General features: G+C 40.6%; 1 protein-coding gene across 1 annotated transcript in view; it reads left to right on the top strand.

The window, feature by feature from the left end:
* The window catches only part of TRIM71 (tripartite motif containing 71), a 54,211-nt gene that overhangs the window by 26,589 nt on the left and 12,370 nt on the right, over positions 1–15,252 (top strand). Inside the window, exon 2 of the mRNA XM_053956514.1 lies at positions 14,259–14,426. Coding sequence (XP_053812489.1) covers positions 14,259–14,426 — 168 coding nt within the window. The remainder of the gene's footprint in view (positions 1–14,258; positions 14,427–15,252) is intronic.

The following is a 15,252-nucleotide window of genomic DNA, read 5'->3' as shown; positions in this document are numbered from 1 at the left end:
TTACTGAAGTGAGAACAAAACAACAAAACATCTCGGCCTACAAGGGGAAGGAAAAATAACAGCACCTACTTCTTATGCTACAAAATACAGCTGTCTGATGACACTGATGCTTCTACAACTAACCAAGGTCAGGTTTAGAATAACAAAATGTGAATATTTGTCCCAGTATTCACATCTAAAGTATGTTGACAGCAGTCTTAGGTAAATGCTGCTTTTTAACGTGTCTGTAAAAAGTAACATAGGAAAAACAGCTCTTTTCCTTCCATTCTGCCCTCAGTCTCTCAAAATAAGTTGTGGGGTTTTTTTCCCCCCCCTCACTGGAATAAAAGTCAATGTTTGTTCTGATACTGGGAAATAGAGCAAAAAGAACCAGTTGTTGAAAATGCGCATGCTTGCCGTGGGTTAGGGAATTGAAAGAAGTGTAAAGCGAGATGCAAACCAGTGGTGACATACCTCTTTATTGTGATTGGGAAGTTCTCTTTTTTTCCCCTCAAAAAAAAAAAAAAGCCAACAAAAACAGCACTCCTCTAGAGTATTTTGTCATGGATTTTTTGGTGTATACACAAGGTGAATAATGCATTAGGCTTTTGCAATACCGGTAATTTTGCGACCATTGCCAGTACAGTTTGCATTGGCTGTTAATGGTGTGATAATGGTGGGGAAAGCACCCTGAGGTGACTCTTCTTTTCTTAATGAAAAGACTGCTGATTGTTTGGGAAGCTCCCTCTTGAGTACTGATGCATATGGAAGCTCCTCTTTGACTGACAGTGCAAATCTCTTTTTTTGCTTGGTCTGTGTGCCCATCTCGAGCACCGATTGGACTCGATTCCTGCCTTAACTACACCGCAGCTCTCAAAGGTCAGCTCATACCCGGGCCTGTGTGTGAGACGTTAGTTTTGCCGAGCAGATGGGCTCCTAAAACTTTTATGGTTTCCAGTCAAATCACCTCAAGCTGTAATCTCATTAAACCTTAAGTGAATCAGTGGGTCTGGTTATTACTTGAAAGCAGTGTTACAGGAAGTGATGTTCCTGATGCAGTAGGTCTGTCGTGGCAGTAAGCTGCCAGAGGTACTTGCCTGTGTGTGGCTCTTGAAGCTGCTCCCTTACTTTGATAGCTAAGGCGGTATGTGGGGTGCAACGAGTTAACCTTTTGGTACAGCACAAAGGTAGAAATGCAGCTTTTCCTGAAACTGTGGTTGTGTTAGCTTTGGGAATTTAATTTTTTCCTTGCATTTTTAATCAGACACACCCATTGCATTGTCCCAGTGCTCATTTGTGTCTTAAAATAAATTACTACTAATTAGGAAACCAGCATAGTGCTTAATGCTGTGCACAGTTGCTGAGAGAACTGCATGACAGCACTGTCCAGAAGCCTGACCTTCTTCCTATTCTTTAATTCAGCATAACTGTCTTTTTGGGAGAAAATAGTACGTAAAAGAATCTTCTGGAGGGAGGCAGGTAGCTTAGTTGAAACTCATTTGACCAAGTAGGGTTGATTCTTAGTTTAATTGTCCTGTGCTTGGAAATCTGGTTAAGCATGTTTTGGATTGCAGAAAGGCTTTTTCCTCTTTAGAGAGAATAAACCTAATCTATGACCTACTTGTACTTCTTAGTCAACAGGGGACATGTAGGACTAGTTTGGCAATACATAAAAAATTAATGATCATGGCATAACGCGCAAGACTTGTGTACACAAGAGCATTCATAAAAACACAACCTGCTGATTGTGCAGAGATAATAAAATTTCTTCTGCCTTGCCTACCCACTTCCTCCCTCAGGATATGTGTGTGATGCATGAGACCATACCTTGTGTTAACCCAGCCTTTTGGCTAGTTCATGTACCTAAACTGCATCAAAGTCCTGCTGATCCTTGTCAGAAATGGCTTGTTTCTAGTTTAGGTGTTTATAGTGCACTTTAAATGTAAGAATGTCCTATTTCTTAAAATTTTATATCACAAGAAAGTGTAGATAGGGATTTTTTGTTGTTTTGTAGTAAGACTAATGTGTATTTTTCTTTTCAAGAGTTGGGCAAAGGTTTAACCTTCTTATCCATCCTTTTCCTCTTCTTCCTTTGGTAAAGTGAATCACATTCAAATCTTCCCTTCTAGTTCAGCCTGGATAGCTTTTCTTCCCTTCACTGATGATTGAGCAAGCTTTCTACATTTTCATTTATTCCAATTTAAAGCTTAAACAAGGCTACAGTTAAAGTTTAGGGTAAGGCTACCTTGCCTGCCCAATGTAGAAGCAATCTAAAGCTAGTGGAATGTGAAACGGTGGATGCTGCTGGTGCTTTCACTGAGGGATTCAGAGTATTTAAGCATTTTAAATAATCAGAATGCCTTTAAACTCTTAAAAAGGTCCTTGAAATTTGGCCCTGAACCATGACAGGGTGGCATCAAACCGCTAAAGTTTGGTTAGACCAAAGCTGTAGTGCTCTATAGCAGAATTGTTCTGATGTTTGTAGGAATGCCACACTGTACACTTGCCCCACGAGAACAGCATGGAATAAAAATAGTGCCTATCAATAATAACTTAAGCTGTGACTGTGATAGAAGATTGTCCTCGTTCTCCCAAAACTGAAGCTACTACTCAATAATGGCATCTATGGCACAGTGACAAAGTGTAGTTATTTGTGCTATTATCTGTAAGCACCTCACATCTGTCCTGCAGTTTGAAGGAGTAGTAGCCATGCTGTCAGTTTCTACTTACTTGAATAGTCTTCCTGAAAAGCTCATCACTTTCCAGCATTCCCAAATTCAGAAGGAAAGCGATCTGAAGTCCTCTCCATGAGGAAAAAGGCTATTAAAATAGGACACTGTGCAGCTCTTAATTCTTTGACAGAAATGCTGAAAGTACATTTTCAGGGATTAAAAAAAAAAATCCTCCCACGATCAACAAAGACCACATGGGAGAACAGGGGCTTTAAACTTGTTTGTACCTATATATTAGCCTCTTGAAAATAAGTATGTGGTGGGTAGGTAATTCATTCAGAGTTCTGAAACTTTGAGGGTTTGCTTTCACTCTGTTGTCAGAGAGGTGAAGGGGAATAAATAAAGACACACTTAAGTCCTGGTGGACAATTTAAATTTTAATATATAAATATTGGTTCTCTCACTTTGTCTTGTTAACAAAAATTTTCTGTTGTTCATGTTTTTTTATGGTGATGGAGAAAAAAATTATTCTGTGCAAACACTTTTGCCTTCCTGGAACGGCTCTTTCTTATTCTTAGATGTCTTTCCTTTATGATTTACAGTACCTTTTTTGGCTGTAACTACAGAGCTGTGTCATTATATGATAGATGGACAAGAATTTACTCATTCACTCATGAGGGATTAAAGAGTAACCTGCAGTAGTGTTTGTTATACGATTATTGAAATACCCTGTGGCTGTTAAGACAGCCGGGTCTTCCAAAACAAACATGAAATACTAGAGTTCAGTTGGAAGTAATAGTGCACTAGCACCCATAGGATAACGCTTGCATGAGTCTTTCATAAAATGTGATTTGTATAATCCTCCTTAAAATTAAGAGGAGTTGTAACAAGCGTATTAATCTGACAAATGCAGTCTGACATTCTACTTCAAGCATTGTAGTTTTGGTCCTTAAGGGGACAGTATTGTTTCTCTGAATAAGATACTGCAGTGTATGTGCCAAGCCCTATGCTGGGAGCAGATAATTATTTTTGACATGGATGGTACAATTTGATGGTGTTAGCTAAGGAAGCCTATAATAATACACTTCCAGAAACTACAGCCTGGATTTGGAGCAAACCAATTTTTTTTCTTTTAATGCCATCCAAATTTGGTCTTGCTTAATTAAGATTCCTCATTTATGAGTAATCTCAAATGAAACCTCAATGTGTTGTAATTTTTTTTCTCCTCTGAAACATGTGCACTTAAGCCTAGTAAAAATTTTACACTTGCATATTTTTGGTGTGTTAGTCTTTAAAAGGATGATGGTATAGGGGTAGAACTCGAATGTTTTTTGAAGATACCTTCCAAATGTTCATATTGGCTGCTTTGGTGAAGAAAGAAGTTCCCTTAAATTCCCTATTCTATAAGGACTTCATATGTAGGTATATAGTTGTTGTAAAAAGAGTGTTTGGGAAAGAGTAAGGCAAAGAACAGAGTGGGCCAATTCGGCGCTGCCTTTGTGCTTTCCACGAAAGCTGTTCCACATAAGCAGTAACTAAAAACATTGCGGTATAAAACACTTGGAATGGGTTTATATGTCAGTTTTCCCAGACAAGCGTCTTGCCTGTATTTCCTAATAAAAGGCTATAGTTGGTCATATTCACTTTGACCTGAGTTTGATGTGCATATGGCACTGGTAGTAACTGGACTTGTTTAATAGGAATGGATTGTTTCACAGTTAAAGAAGAAAAAATTTAACAGTTCCTGCTGTGGGGGTTCAGTACCATGGCTGTTCCTGTTACAGCTTTTCTCTGAAGACAGGGATTCGAGGCAGAAGTGGGAGGAGCAGCAGAACTGTGCTGTTCCCATTAGATTAGGGCTGCAGCAGTGCCCAGAGCCCAGTGCCGAGGTGGGGTGGGGTGAGGAGAAGAGGATGCCGCCTTCTACCCCTTCCCCAGTCTGCCACGCACACGTGGCCAGCTGGATAGTTTACCACTGAGAAAAAGTAGGGAGGAGGAATTCCTTTCCATAGTATCCCAGGTGGTCGGCTTATGCCCCAATGGGTAAATTGCTTTTATTGTGATTCGCTTGTACTCCACATAAAAACAGAGCCATAGCAATCCTATGGAAGTTCAAACTAAATTTAAACTGGATAGATGTGTTTCATGTTTTGCATGGGTAAAAGTTCTCGTTGCAAGCAGCCTAATCATCCTTTGGTAATTGCAGTGCTATCTCTGTGGGGATATTCACTCCCGTAATACTGGATCACTCTCTGGAGAGCTGATACTGGAAAGCAGGGGAGGAGGGACAGTGTCTTGTACAAGTTATGTGGACTGATTGTGCTTACCAGGCTGTTACTCAAACTGGAGTTACCAGGGTCTGGTAGTGGTGGGGTTAGATACCAGAGTCTCTTCACTTTGTTAAATGTGTGCTACCAATCCTCTTTGTTAAAAGGACTTTGAGACTTGTTAGTCTACAAGTTTGTTTTTTTCTTCCTAACACAAATACTCCTTTTAAAAAGTATAAAGAGAAGCTTTTAAAAGAATTATGTAGAGATTATGTAATGTTATTAAAATTAAATGAACAATCAGCACAGAGACAACCTCCCCAAATAATGTATGCTCTTGAAGATTACGGATTAAACATGTTGATCTGCTGCCTACTGTTGATTTTATGTTCAAGTTGCTTCCATATAAAAACTACTTTATCTAAAACTTACAAAATTTTGAGCACTGTTCTGTACTAATTGTTTTGATTCTGGATTCTTGCACTTTTCCTCTGTGATTGTCAGTAAGGCCACATAAGCAAGGGGGAACAAGGAGACAGTGAAGCTGGAAAGTGCTGGAAGCTTTTCTAGTACTTAGTTTTTCAGTATTCTTCAGCTTCTGCAGTTTGACTTATTCATGTGGTGCTTCAGCTGTGGGAGTTTTCAAATACATGCTTTCAATCTTTTTTTTTCTTGTAGCAAATGAGTACTAGATGTTTTAATTGAAGCATTACATGGTGTGAAAGAGTTAAGTCCCAACTCATGTTCTGAAGAAATACTTTTCTGAACCAAGATTTCTAGTATTGCTTAAATAAAAAAAAAAGTGCAAGCCCCCCACAAAACCTCACATGAAATAAAATTCTAAAAAAACCCAGAAAAACCACTCAAGTAGAACTTATCACAAAGCTCAAATAGATAAAGCAGAAGTATATCTGGATAAATGTGTTCTTTCTTCTCATACTGAGTTTTTCCCTAGCAGCTGAGCATTATGAATTTAAGCTGTCTAGCCTGATAGGCTCTCTGACCCCCCAGAGAAGCCCTCTAACAATATTAATGGGAATCAGTTGCATCAAAGTGAATTTTGTTAGGTGGTGGTGGATTGACTAGAGACTAGCTGTGTAAGAAAATCAATCCTACTCAAGAACTGTTTGTGTTGGGATCAGAGAAGTCTGTCTGTCAAACTGCACACAACCCCCCATCTGCTTGACATGTTGTTTCTCAATTGGTTTGTCCTCACCATGAGGACTAGCTGCCCTTGAGTGAAATCTGGGAACTTTAGGGTTGTTTGTTTCTCTTCCCACTCCCTTCTCCCATCAAATCATAAAAATAAGGTTTGTCTCCAGTATATTAAGAGACAAAAACTTTTTATTAATTTGCAAGACATAAAATGGCACCCTTGCTGTCATATTTCCATGTGAAGATCAACAGTTGCCAAGGACCTGAACAGAGCAAGTGTTCTCTGCAGCGGTGTGGAAACAGTACGGGCTTGAGGAATATGGATTTTGAGAGGTGAGGCCATACTGATGATAGTCACAGAGATGGCACAGGAGCCTTGTGTGTACCCTGACTCTTAGTCCAGCCCTTTCTGTGCATAGAAGGAAGATTTTTCACAAGCTCTCATGCTGTGCTTTGCGGGAAAGGGGAGAACATGTTACATAAGGAGTTTGTAGGGATGTTAACATTTGGTTCTCTCTAAAATACAAAACACCTTGTGCAATAGCAAAGAAGTTGTCAACCTGTTGCTGTTTACAGCATCACTGAAATAATGACCAAGCCTTGGATCAGAACTTTAAGACACTCTGGTTTTCAGAGAGCTGAAGAATTTAGAATCTCAGTGGAGGATTTGCAGGGACTCACAGCAGTGCCTTGGACAGATGGGCTTGAAAGTAGAGCTGTGTCCCGACCCACTCTGTCAGCTACCACAGCAGGCTATTAGCTTGCATGCTTGAACTGTTGAATATTTAGATCCACCCACTGTCCCCTGTGAGCCAAGACCACCCTGCTGCTACTCATGTCATGCAGATTTGGCACAGAAGCTGCATTTAAACAGCTAATGAGTTGCATGTTGAAGCACAGGCTGGTCTCCCCTATTGAAATCTGTGAAAGAGCTGTGACTTATCTTGGGCTGAGTAATCTACTAGCTACTGATACCATTGCATCTTTCCCTAGACTGGCTACCTTACCTGCATCAGTGTTGAAACAGATGTTGAGATTTTTTAAAAAAACAAAATATTACTTGTTTGTTTTTTCTCCAAACAACTTATTGAAAAGGAAATAGCTGAATGTTGACTTGCCATTATGTAATAATTAAACAATAGTCCACTGTGGGATAATTATACCTACATCACCTCAGTGTTAACATTAAAAATAGTATTAAGCCTTGCTTATCCCTTTTTAGGAAGAATTGGACCAATGAATTAATTTGAAAGCAAGATGCTCTTTCCAGTCCATCAATAACTGGAATCTCTGATGTGGTGTTAGATCAGCTGACTGAGTTACCTTGCAGCCAAGAGCTTTTAGAAAGTTAGCTGATGAGATGGCCAAAGTCCAGTGACTGGTGTGCTGCTCCCTCCGTAATCAGAGTGGATCAATGGGGGCGTAGTGCATCTGGCAGAGGTGTGCCAAGAGAAATGCTTGGGAAGCTGCAGTGCCAGGTGAGTGGCTAGAACCAGAAGCTGCAGTCATCACATGAAGTTTCATTTATAACATTTTAACTTAAAACACAGAGAATGCAATTTCATAGTAGGCTGGAGCCAGCAGATCCTTAAAACAGCTTTGTCGAAGGTGTGACTTCCTGTCTCCTGGCCCGGTTGGCAGCCTGTTGTCACACCATTCCAGTGATCAGAGTGAAGTGGAACTTGATTGTCACTTCTACCCCAAATTCCATTTAAATTTGCAAATGCTGTTTGTGTTGGCAAAGACAACTTAAATGGTCTCTGCTCCACTCCCAGCTGGCTGTTAATACCTGCTGGGTGTTCTAAAAGTGATTAATGTGGCTGTTCCTCTTTCAAAAAACTTTGCTTTTAACCCGGATGGTTTGACTGACTCAGTGCTGTCACCACTCTAAAATATGTAGCTGTTTTTACTGGCTTCATGACATCACAGGAGGATTGAAGGAGGTAAATGTTAGGAATTTTAAGAGTATAGTACTCTGTTTGATTTACCAGCCTGTTTAACTCAACTCCAGTTAGATACTGTTCTCTTCCAGTTAGAACTTGAGACTAATGCTATCAATGAGAAGATTTACACTGATTTCCAGCTGTGAGGTTGGCAGAGTACCAGATAGTTGTCATCAAGTATCTCTATACCCTTAATTATGGGTTCTTCCCCTTCCTTGTGCTGGTCCTACTAATCTTCTGATCCCAGGCTCAGCTGATAAAAATAGTTTGTTCAGAAATGAATTTTATGCTTTTTGTAAAGATACCCAGATCTTTTCACCGACACTGGATCAGTAAAGGGAGGGAGATAGGAGCAAGACAGGGGAGATTTAGGGCTTCCTCACAGAGTAGTTGTTAGTTTAACTGCAGAGTGAAGTGGCAGCCTTGAGCTGTGTGTGGTTTCACATTTGGGGTTTTATTTGTGAGCTTCCTTCCCCCTCATGTACTGGGCCAAGAGATACCTGTGTGGCTGAGAAACAAGGAACAGAACCCACTGGAGCATCTGGGGAAGGAAGGGTATTAACACTACTGCTGGAAAAGCGTATGGAATTTCAGCTTTATTTCCTATAAATAGACTTGTATGAGCCAAGTCATCTGTTAGCTGGGCTTTTATTACTCCAGGTGGGGTAAGGAAATCAAGGTGAATTTAACAAAAGGACTGAATGATCCTCTTGCACTTGATGAATTTCTAAGTGGAGCAAAACCCACCTCTGTTCATCCAAGTGGCAAAGGAAGGTAACAGTAAACTAAATTCACTATTGCCACTTGGTACAGCTACCTGTGCATGCTGTGTCTCTTCTACACCAGAGCATCAAGTTAAAATACAAGTTCTAGGAGCAATTTGATCATTAACTGGTACCTCTGAATGCCAAATGCTTAAGGTATACTGGGAAATTGCCTGTAGTTCTGATGTGTATCATGTGACTTGCCCATGTCTTCAGTCTTTATATTTAGCACTCAAATTTCAAATTAAGGTTCCTAAAGTACTACTTTCATCATGGTGTGAATTCAGGTTAATTGTCAGAAATTGCCATTGAGGTGGAAACCAGTTTCCTACAGAGTAAAAATATTACCTATTTTTGCTTAAACCTGCAACAATTATCTGTATCAAACTCTACACCACTCAGGAGGACTAGTTCATTTGAATACTGTTAAAAAAAAAAAAGATAAATAATTGCTGCATTCAGGGAAGCAGCTTTTTCTTCAGGGAGGGAGAGAAGCAAAAAAAAAAAAAAAATCAAAAAACAACCCCACAGTACTGAGGAAGTAGGACCAAAACTCCTTGGCAAATTGCTTTATACTAAACTCGGTCATCTAAGCCTTACACACTACGTAACAAAGCCGCTGGTGTGTGCCCTACTGTCAAGGGAAGTTGATAATAAAACACCTTTAGTAATGGAAAACTTTAAACTGACTATAGTAAGATTAAAAAAAAAAAATCATAAAATCAACCTAAGTTAACTTACAAGTACCATACTGAAAGTTTTCCAAAAGTGGAAACCAGGAGGCTACTGTTTTGTCTGTAGCCTCATTTTATTGTTGGTTAAGATTACAGGGTAGCTTTTTAGAGCAGACTTGCATTTTAAAAATAATGTGGCCTTATGTGTTGCTGCTTTGTACAGATTTTTAGCACTGTAGGCTTAAAAAAAATCCTTGGAAGACACTGAAATGTCATGACAGAAAACAGATTTTTAATGTGATTAGATTCCCCATGCTTTATTGTCCATTTGCATGCACATGTGCTCTGAAAATGAGAGAAGTGAAGTGTTTGCAAGCTGGGAGGAGAAGGGCACCGTGAGTATTGCTGAAAGAACATTTATTTAAACACAGTGTAAGGATAAGCCTCCTCAGATGCTGTTTCTGCTGAATTCTCCTCTGTCATGGTGCCTACTACATTCCATTCCTTTTGTCTGGGCTTGGTATTTGGGAAATTTTGGTGAGGGCTGGAAGGTGGGGGAGCATGCTGGAAGCTGGTCAGCAGTAAGGAGAGAAGAGCTGGTGTGGGAATTGTGGAGTGGGGTCAGGGTTTAACTTTAGTGGCCATTCATCAGATGATGATTGATTGCTGTGCAGTCCCGGGGGACGTTTAACAACATCTCCGCCCATCCCCCTGCCCCCTTTGAAAGCAGATGGACCAAAAAATGGGGAGAGCGACACCCAGGAATTCCTGCTGTTGTAAAATGTTTTTACGGTGCACTGTACAGCCTTTCCTGAAGCAATCACATTTATGGCCTTGCTGTTGTATTTCTTGGGCTGCTGTGGCTGTAAAAGATGAATAGCCCTGTAACATGGTTCACTGATTCTGTTTAAATTGAAGTAGGCTCCCTTTATTGTTTTGTGTCTAAAATTGTATGCCACCAATTCAGGAAATATTTCCTGTTTGGGAAATAATCAACCCATAGCTGATTTATTTTAAAATAAATCACTTTTAACTATCTCTAAAACTAGTCCCTTCTTCCTTCTGATTTCTCCCTTCACTTAATTCTAAAATACTATCTAATGTAGTAGAACAGTTAAAAAAAAAGAAATAAAAGCTTCTAAACGTGCTTATTAATTTTTTTTCCCTACTGGATAGGGTGTTGTAGAGCACCAGTTTTTATCTTAAAAGTGGTATTTTTGTTTAACTACTTAATAATTACTACAGAAAGAAACAATTCATTAAATGCAATTTGCACAGATTATAAATTTCTTTGAAAGGACAAATCTGTCTCTGCTTTCATATTTCTTTCCTTGCTACCCATGTGCTTTGGAAAAACCCAGAAAGTTTGAAGGTATTTATTTATAAACCAATTTTTCTTATGTTTGGGTAAATAGTGAAATTAAGAGGACAATAGTTCATTTACAGCTTGATGGATCTTTTGGGTGTTTCAACTCTGCCTCTTCAGATAGGGAGGGAGGAAAATCTTCAGGACTTTCCAATAGGTACTGTTTTGCTTCTTTGTTTTGGTGGAGTTTTTGTTTTATTTTGGATTTTTGGGGTGGTGTAATTTGTTTTTTATCTGTGTGTAAGCTGATGTCCACTAAGGAAGACTTAGTCTTACTCTTCCCTCCTGCTCCTCCTGCCCATCCACACTTCAAGACCAGTCTTGTTATTTGTCCTGTGACGAGCAGGAGTTATTTGTCCTGGAAGGAGCATTGCAATGCTGCAGTAGCAGTGAACTGAAATGTGGGCAGGCCGTCTCACATTGCTGCAACTGGAAGGAGGGGGGCACAGTGATGCTCACTCTGTGTGCATCAGTTCTGAACTGAGAACACAGCTGTGCATTGTCCTACACCTATGCTCGGTATGATTATCTTTTTTTTTTTTTTTCCAGGGAGTTGCTTGTTGGGGAGAAAGGGGAGCTCTGGCTCCCCCCATCCCCCTCTATTTAGAACCAGGCATAGAAACTTAATCTAACGTGACCTTTGTGGCCATGACCTAGGGACTGAGATGTGAGCAGGCTTGAGCTTAACAATAAACTCCTGGCTGTGGCTGCAAGCACAGGCAAGTTGGATGCTGTGCCCAAGCCCCATCAGCCCAGCTGGCACAACCTCCCCTCACTGTTGTACCCTGCACAGCCAGAGATTTCCCAGCTTTATCCTCTGGGACCATGTGTCCCCTTTGCTGGGTAGAGCTGATGTACAGCCTGCTGGGTGCCCCTGATGAGTGTGCGTGACACTGACTGCAGGAGGAGACCTGCCCTTGTACCCCTGCTAAGTTTGGGGCTTCTCTTGTAGTCTTTGTGCCCAGAAAGGAGTTTCTGGGGAGTTGCTAGTTCACCTTGAAGCGGACTCCTTCAGTGCTCTTCTGGTGGCTAGCTGGCTAGCTCCCCTCCCCACAGAGAGCACTAGGGATTGTGCATTTCTGATTTTCCCCTCTGTGTACTTAAGGTAAAGTGTAGTGATGGAGATCAGATCAGCATTATCTACTTATTTTTGCCCCAGCTTGCTAACTCTTTTGCTCTCTGTTTTAAATCTATGTTGTTTTTACCTTTTTTGTTTTATTTGTTTGACTAAGAAATTAATAAGGCCGTATCAATGGCTCTGTAGTGTTTACTATACAAGACCTTCCCCTGCCATGTCCTGTGTAATCTGCCTATTTCCTAAATGAGAATAGGGGTCTTGGCACTCTTCATTCTAAATTTAGGAGTGATGTTTCCCACCACATTTTGGTGGGTGGCAAGAGGCAACTGAACAGTTTAAGTTTGGTTTTTTCTTTGGCTTGAACAGCTGGGTGACTCTTTTACCCAGTGGATGCTGCTACCTTGCAGCAGGAGTGGACCAAGTGCTTCTGGTATTGACTATTATGGAGGACTAGTAATAGATTTAACTTGCTTCTGGTCTTCTGTTCATATGGTCACCACTTTCTTTTCAGCTGCTCTGCTTGACTGAGGCCCCAAATCCCTGCTGTATGTTTTTAAAGTATATCAGATTCATATGACTTAACTTGATACCTTGTCTTGGTTTTCATTCTCTCTCAACTTCTCAGTTGTTTAAGTGGAGTTATTCAGCAACATGTAATAAACATTCCCTGTAATTTCAACAGAAAAAATACAGAACTTTATGTGCAAGTGAACATTGTACACATATTTAGACAACCACAGTGTAAGGACAAGGATCCCTCTAGCTGAGGAAGATGATGTGTTTGAACAATGCATTTCAGAGCTAAGGCTTTTTTTTTGCTTGAAAAAATGGGAATCTGAGACACTGCTTGAGGATTTAGTATTTGAACAGAAGCAAACATAAGTCCGTTCCAGTTTCCCTCCAGCAAAACTTAATTTCAGAAAAAAAGAGGGCAGGTTTTAGTAAAATCTGACACGTGCACATGAACACACACATACCCCTTTGAGAAATTAATCCATATACCACTTCAGCTGTTGTGCTTATAGGAGCTTAAAATGTCACTTTATGCAGCCCAAGCAATCCAAGGGAATCACCTGTCCTGTCCTTCCCCTTGCTCTTGAGGGAGAAGGGAAAGGGGGATGTTATGCACCATATCACGAGCTGTTAGCTGGAGTCGGGAGTGGCTGGATGACAGCTGGGAGAAGACAGGCATATCAAACACTTGTCCAATCTTTGTTCTGCTCTTGCTCCTTTCTGTGAGGTAGGCTTCAAATATCTGGTGATGGAAAAGTTGTTTGTAGTATGAAACTTTGTGCCATTGTACTGTTCCATGGTAATACAGATTTTCTATTATTACACTCCAGAAAAATAGTGTGTGTAGTTAAGAGCAAAACTTGAATACAGATTTTTTTTTTTGTGTTGGAGTGTTGTGCTCCTTCATTTGCACTTTGCAAAGAAAAACTTGAGAGCCAGTTTCTGCTTCCCTCTAAGAAGGCAGGCTTCCATGGAAGTTGCTATTTCTGTGTGTTACTTCCCTCTACTGGATGGAATGGGAGCAGCTACGGCTGATGAATGGAAACCAGCTTTCTAGGCTAACATCTTGGTCTAAGTTGTGATTTGAATATAGGGTTTGGGAGTGCTTTGTGAACAGAACAGCGATTTAGTGGTTACCCACAGGTCAATGTAGCATTCAAATGCTCTGATGGGCATGATAAAGTTCCAGTCTTGTTTTCCAACTCAAGCATCTCAAAGCATCACTAGCATAGAAAACACTGTCATAGCAAAGGATTTTTGCGTTGTTGATGGAAGTGGCGGGGGGAGTTTTGCCCAATATTGTTGCTGTCCTGAACATAAGGGATTTGCATATTTTGAAAAGAGAGGATGGTTCTTGGCATGCATGGTTGGTTTTCCCCTTGTGAGCAGTGGGTGTGCTGCTGTCGCAGCTCTCCAGTGTATTGATTATTGAATGGCCCTCTTAAGAGATTTTGGTGTTTGTATTTGCAGGAAAAGTCTTCACCTGAAAGTTGCCATAGATGCCATCTCCAATCTGCAAGTGTTGGCAGATGGCTTCCGCTCTTAAGGGGAGCTGATGTGGACACTCTTCCTAGTATTGTATTGCAAAGAAAACAATGACACTTCCATCTAACTGTTAGAGCATGATTTGGAGATTACTGGGAAGGATAGCTCTTCCTCTGTGGAGAAACTATTGTGAAGTCTTTGCCTGTTGCTACTGCCTCTAACCATCTCTCTTATAAGCTGAGCTTTTGGATTTGGTTTGTTTTTGTTTTTTTTTTTTTTTTTTTTTTTTTAACACATCCTGGCTCTGTTTTCTTTTCATTTCTTCTTTATGTAGTGAGAATTTTTTTTCCTCCTTCTTCCAGGTACTGCATTTCTACTGTGATACCTGTTCTGTCCCCATATGTCGGGAATGTACCATGGGACGACATGTGGGTCACAGCTTTATCTACCTCCAAGATGCCCTACAGGACTCCAGGACTCTCACCATTCAGCTCCTGGCAGATGCTCAGCAAGGACGACAGGCTATTCAAGTAAGATACTCCCAACTTGAGTACTTTATTTCTCCCTCCTTCTTCTCCCCCCTCTCCCACCCAGCTTGTCTGTTACAGGGCAAGGTGTCAAGGCAAAAAGCTCTCTGCTTCTGCTGTCAGTCTTCTCACCCCTTCTGTTTTCTCAGATCCCTGTCAGAAGTGGCGGTGGAGCTGAAAATAAAGTGCTGTTATATGAGTTTTGCATTCTTGTAGCATAATCCTGTCATGTAAATCAAAATATATATGACGCTCTGTACAAATGCACTTGAGTGTGAAGTGTTTCAAGAAAGCTCAGATCTTATGTGGCAGTGCCAAACCTGGTTTTGGTTTTCCAACTGAGACTTTCTTTGAGCATCTTCCTGCCTGTATAGTTTCTCGCACTCTGCCTACCTTTGGCTCTTGTTATTTCTTCAGTGTTGCCACCAAATACAAAATACTAATCAGCTGCTGGATTAGTGTGAAATTCCTTAACCTGTATGTGCAGAGGGTCTAGAGCTATCTCCATGAGAAGATTGCTCTTCTCCATGAGAAGAAAACCCTGCCTATTACTGTACTCTACCTCAGCTGTGTTTTATAGTGCAAACATCTATACCTGGCAAGGGCTGGAAAGAAGGTAGCACAGTGCTTCAAACTAGAGAAGGAATTTTCATCAGGAATTAAACTGCAGTGATATGTAAATACTTACTTTTGCTGAGTAGTACCCAGTGGTAAGTGTGAGATTATATTAGTAGTTTTGTCTCTAGGGAGACTTTGGATGGGGTGACCATAGTGGAAAGCTCCACTCCACACCTGCTGCCATGTAGTTTTGTTAGTGTCATGTCCTAAA

Source organism: Vidua chalybeata, chromosome 1 (genome assembly GCF_026979565.1).
Source record: "Vidua chalybeata isolate OUT-0048 chromosome 1, bVidCha1 merged haplotype, whole genome shotgun sequence".
NCBI classification, from domain to species: Eukaryota; Metazoa; Chordata; class Aves; order Passeriformes; family Viduidae; genus Vidua; species Vidua chalybeata.
This window is presented reverse-complemented; position numbering and strand designations above follow the sequence as displayed.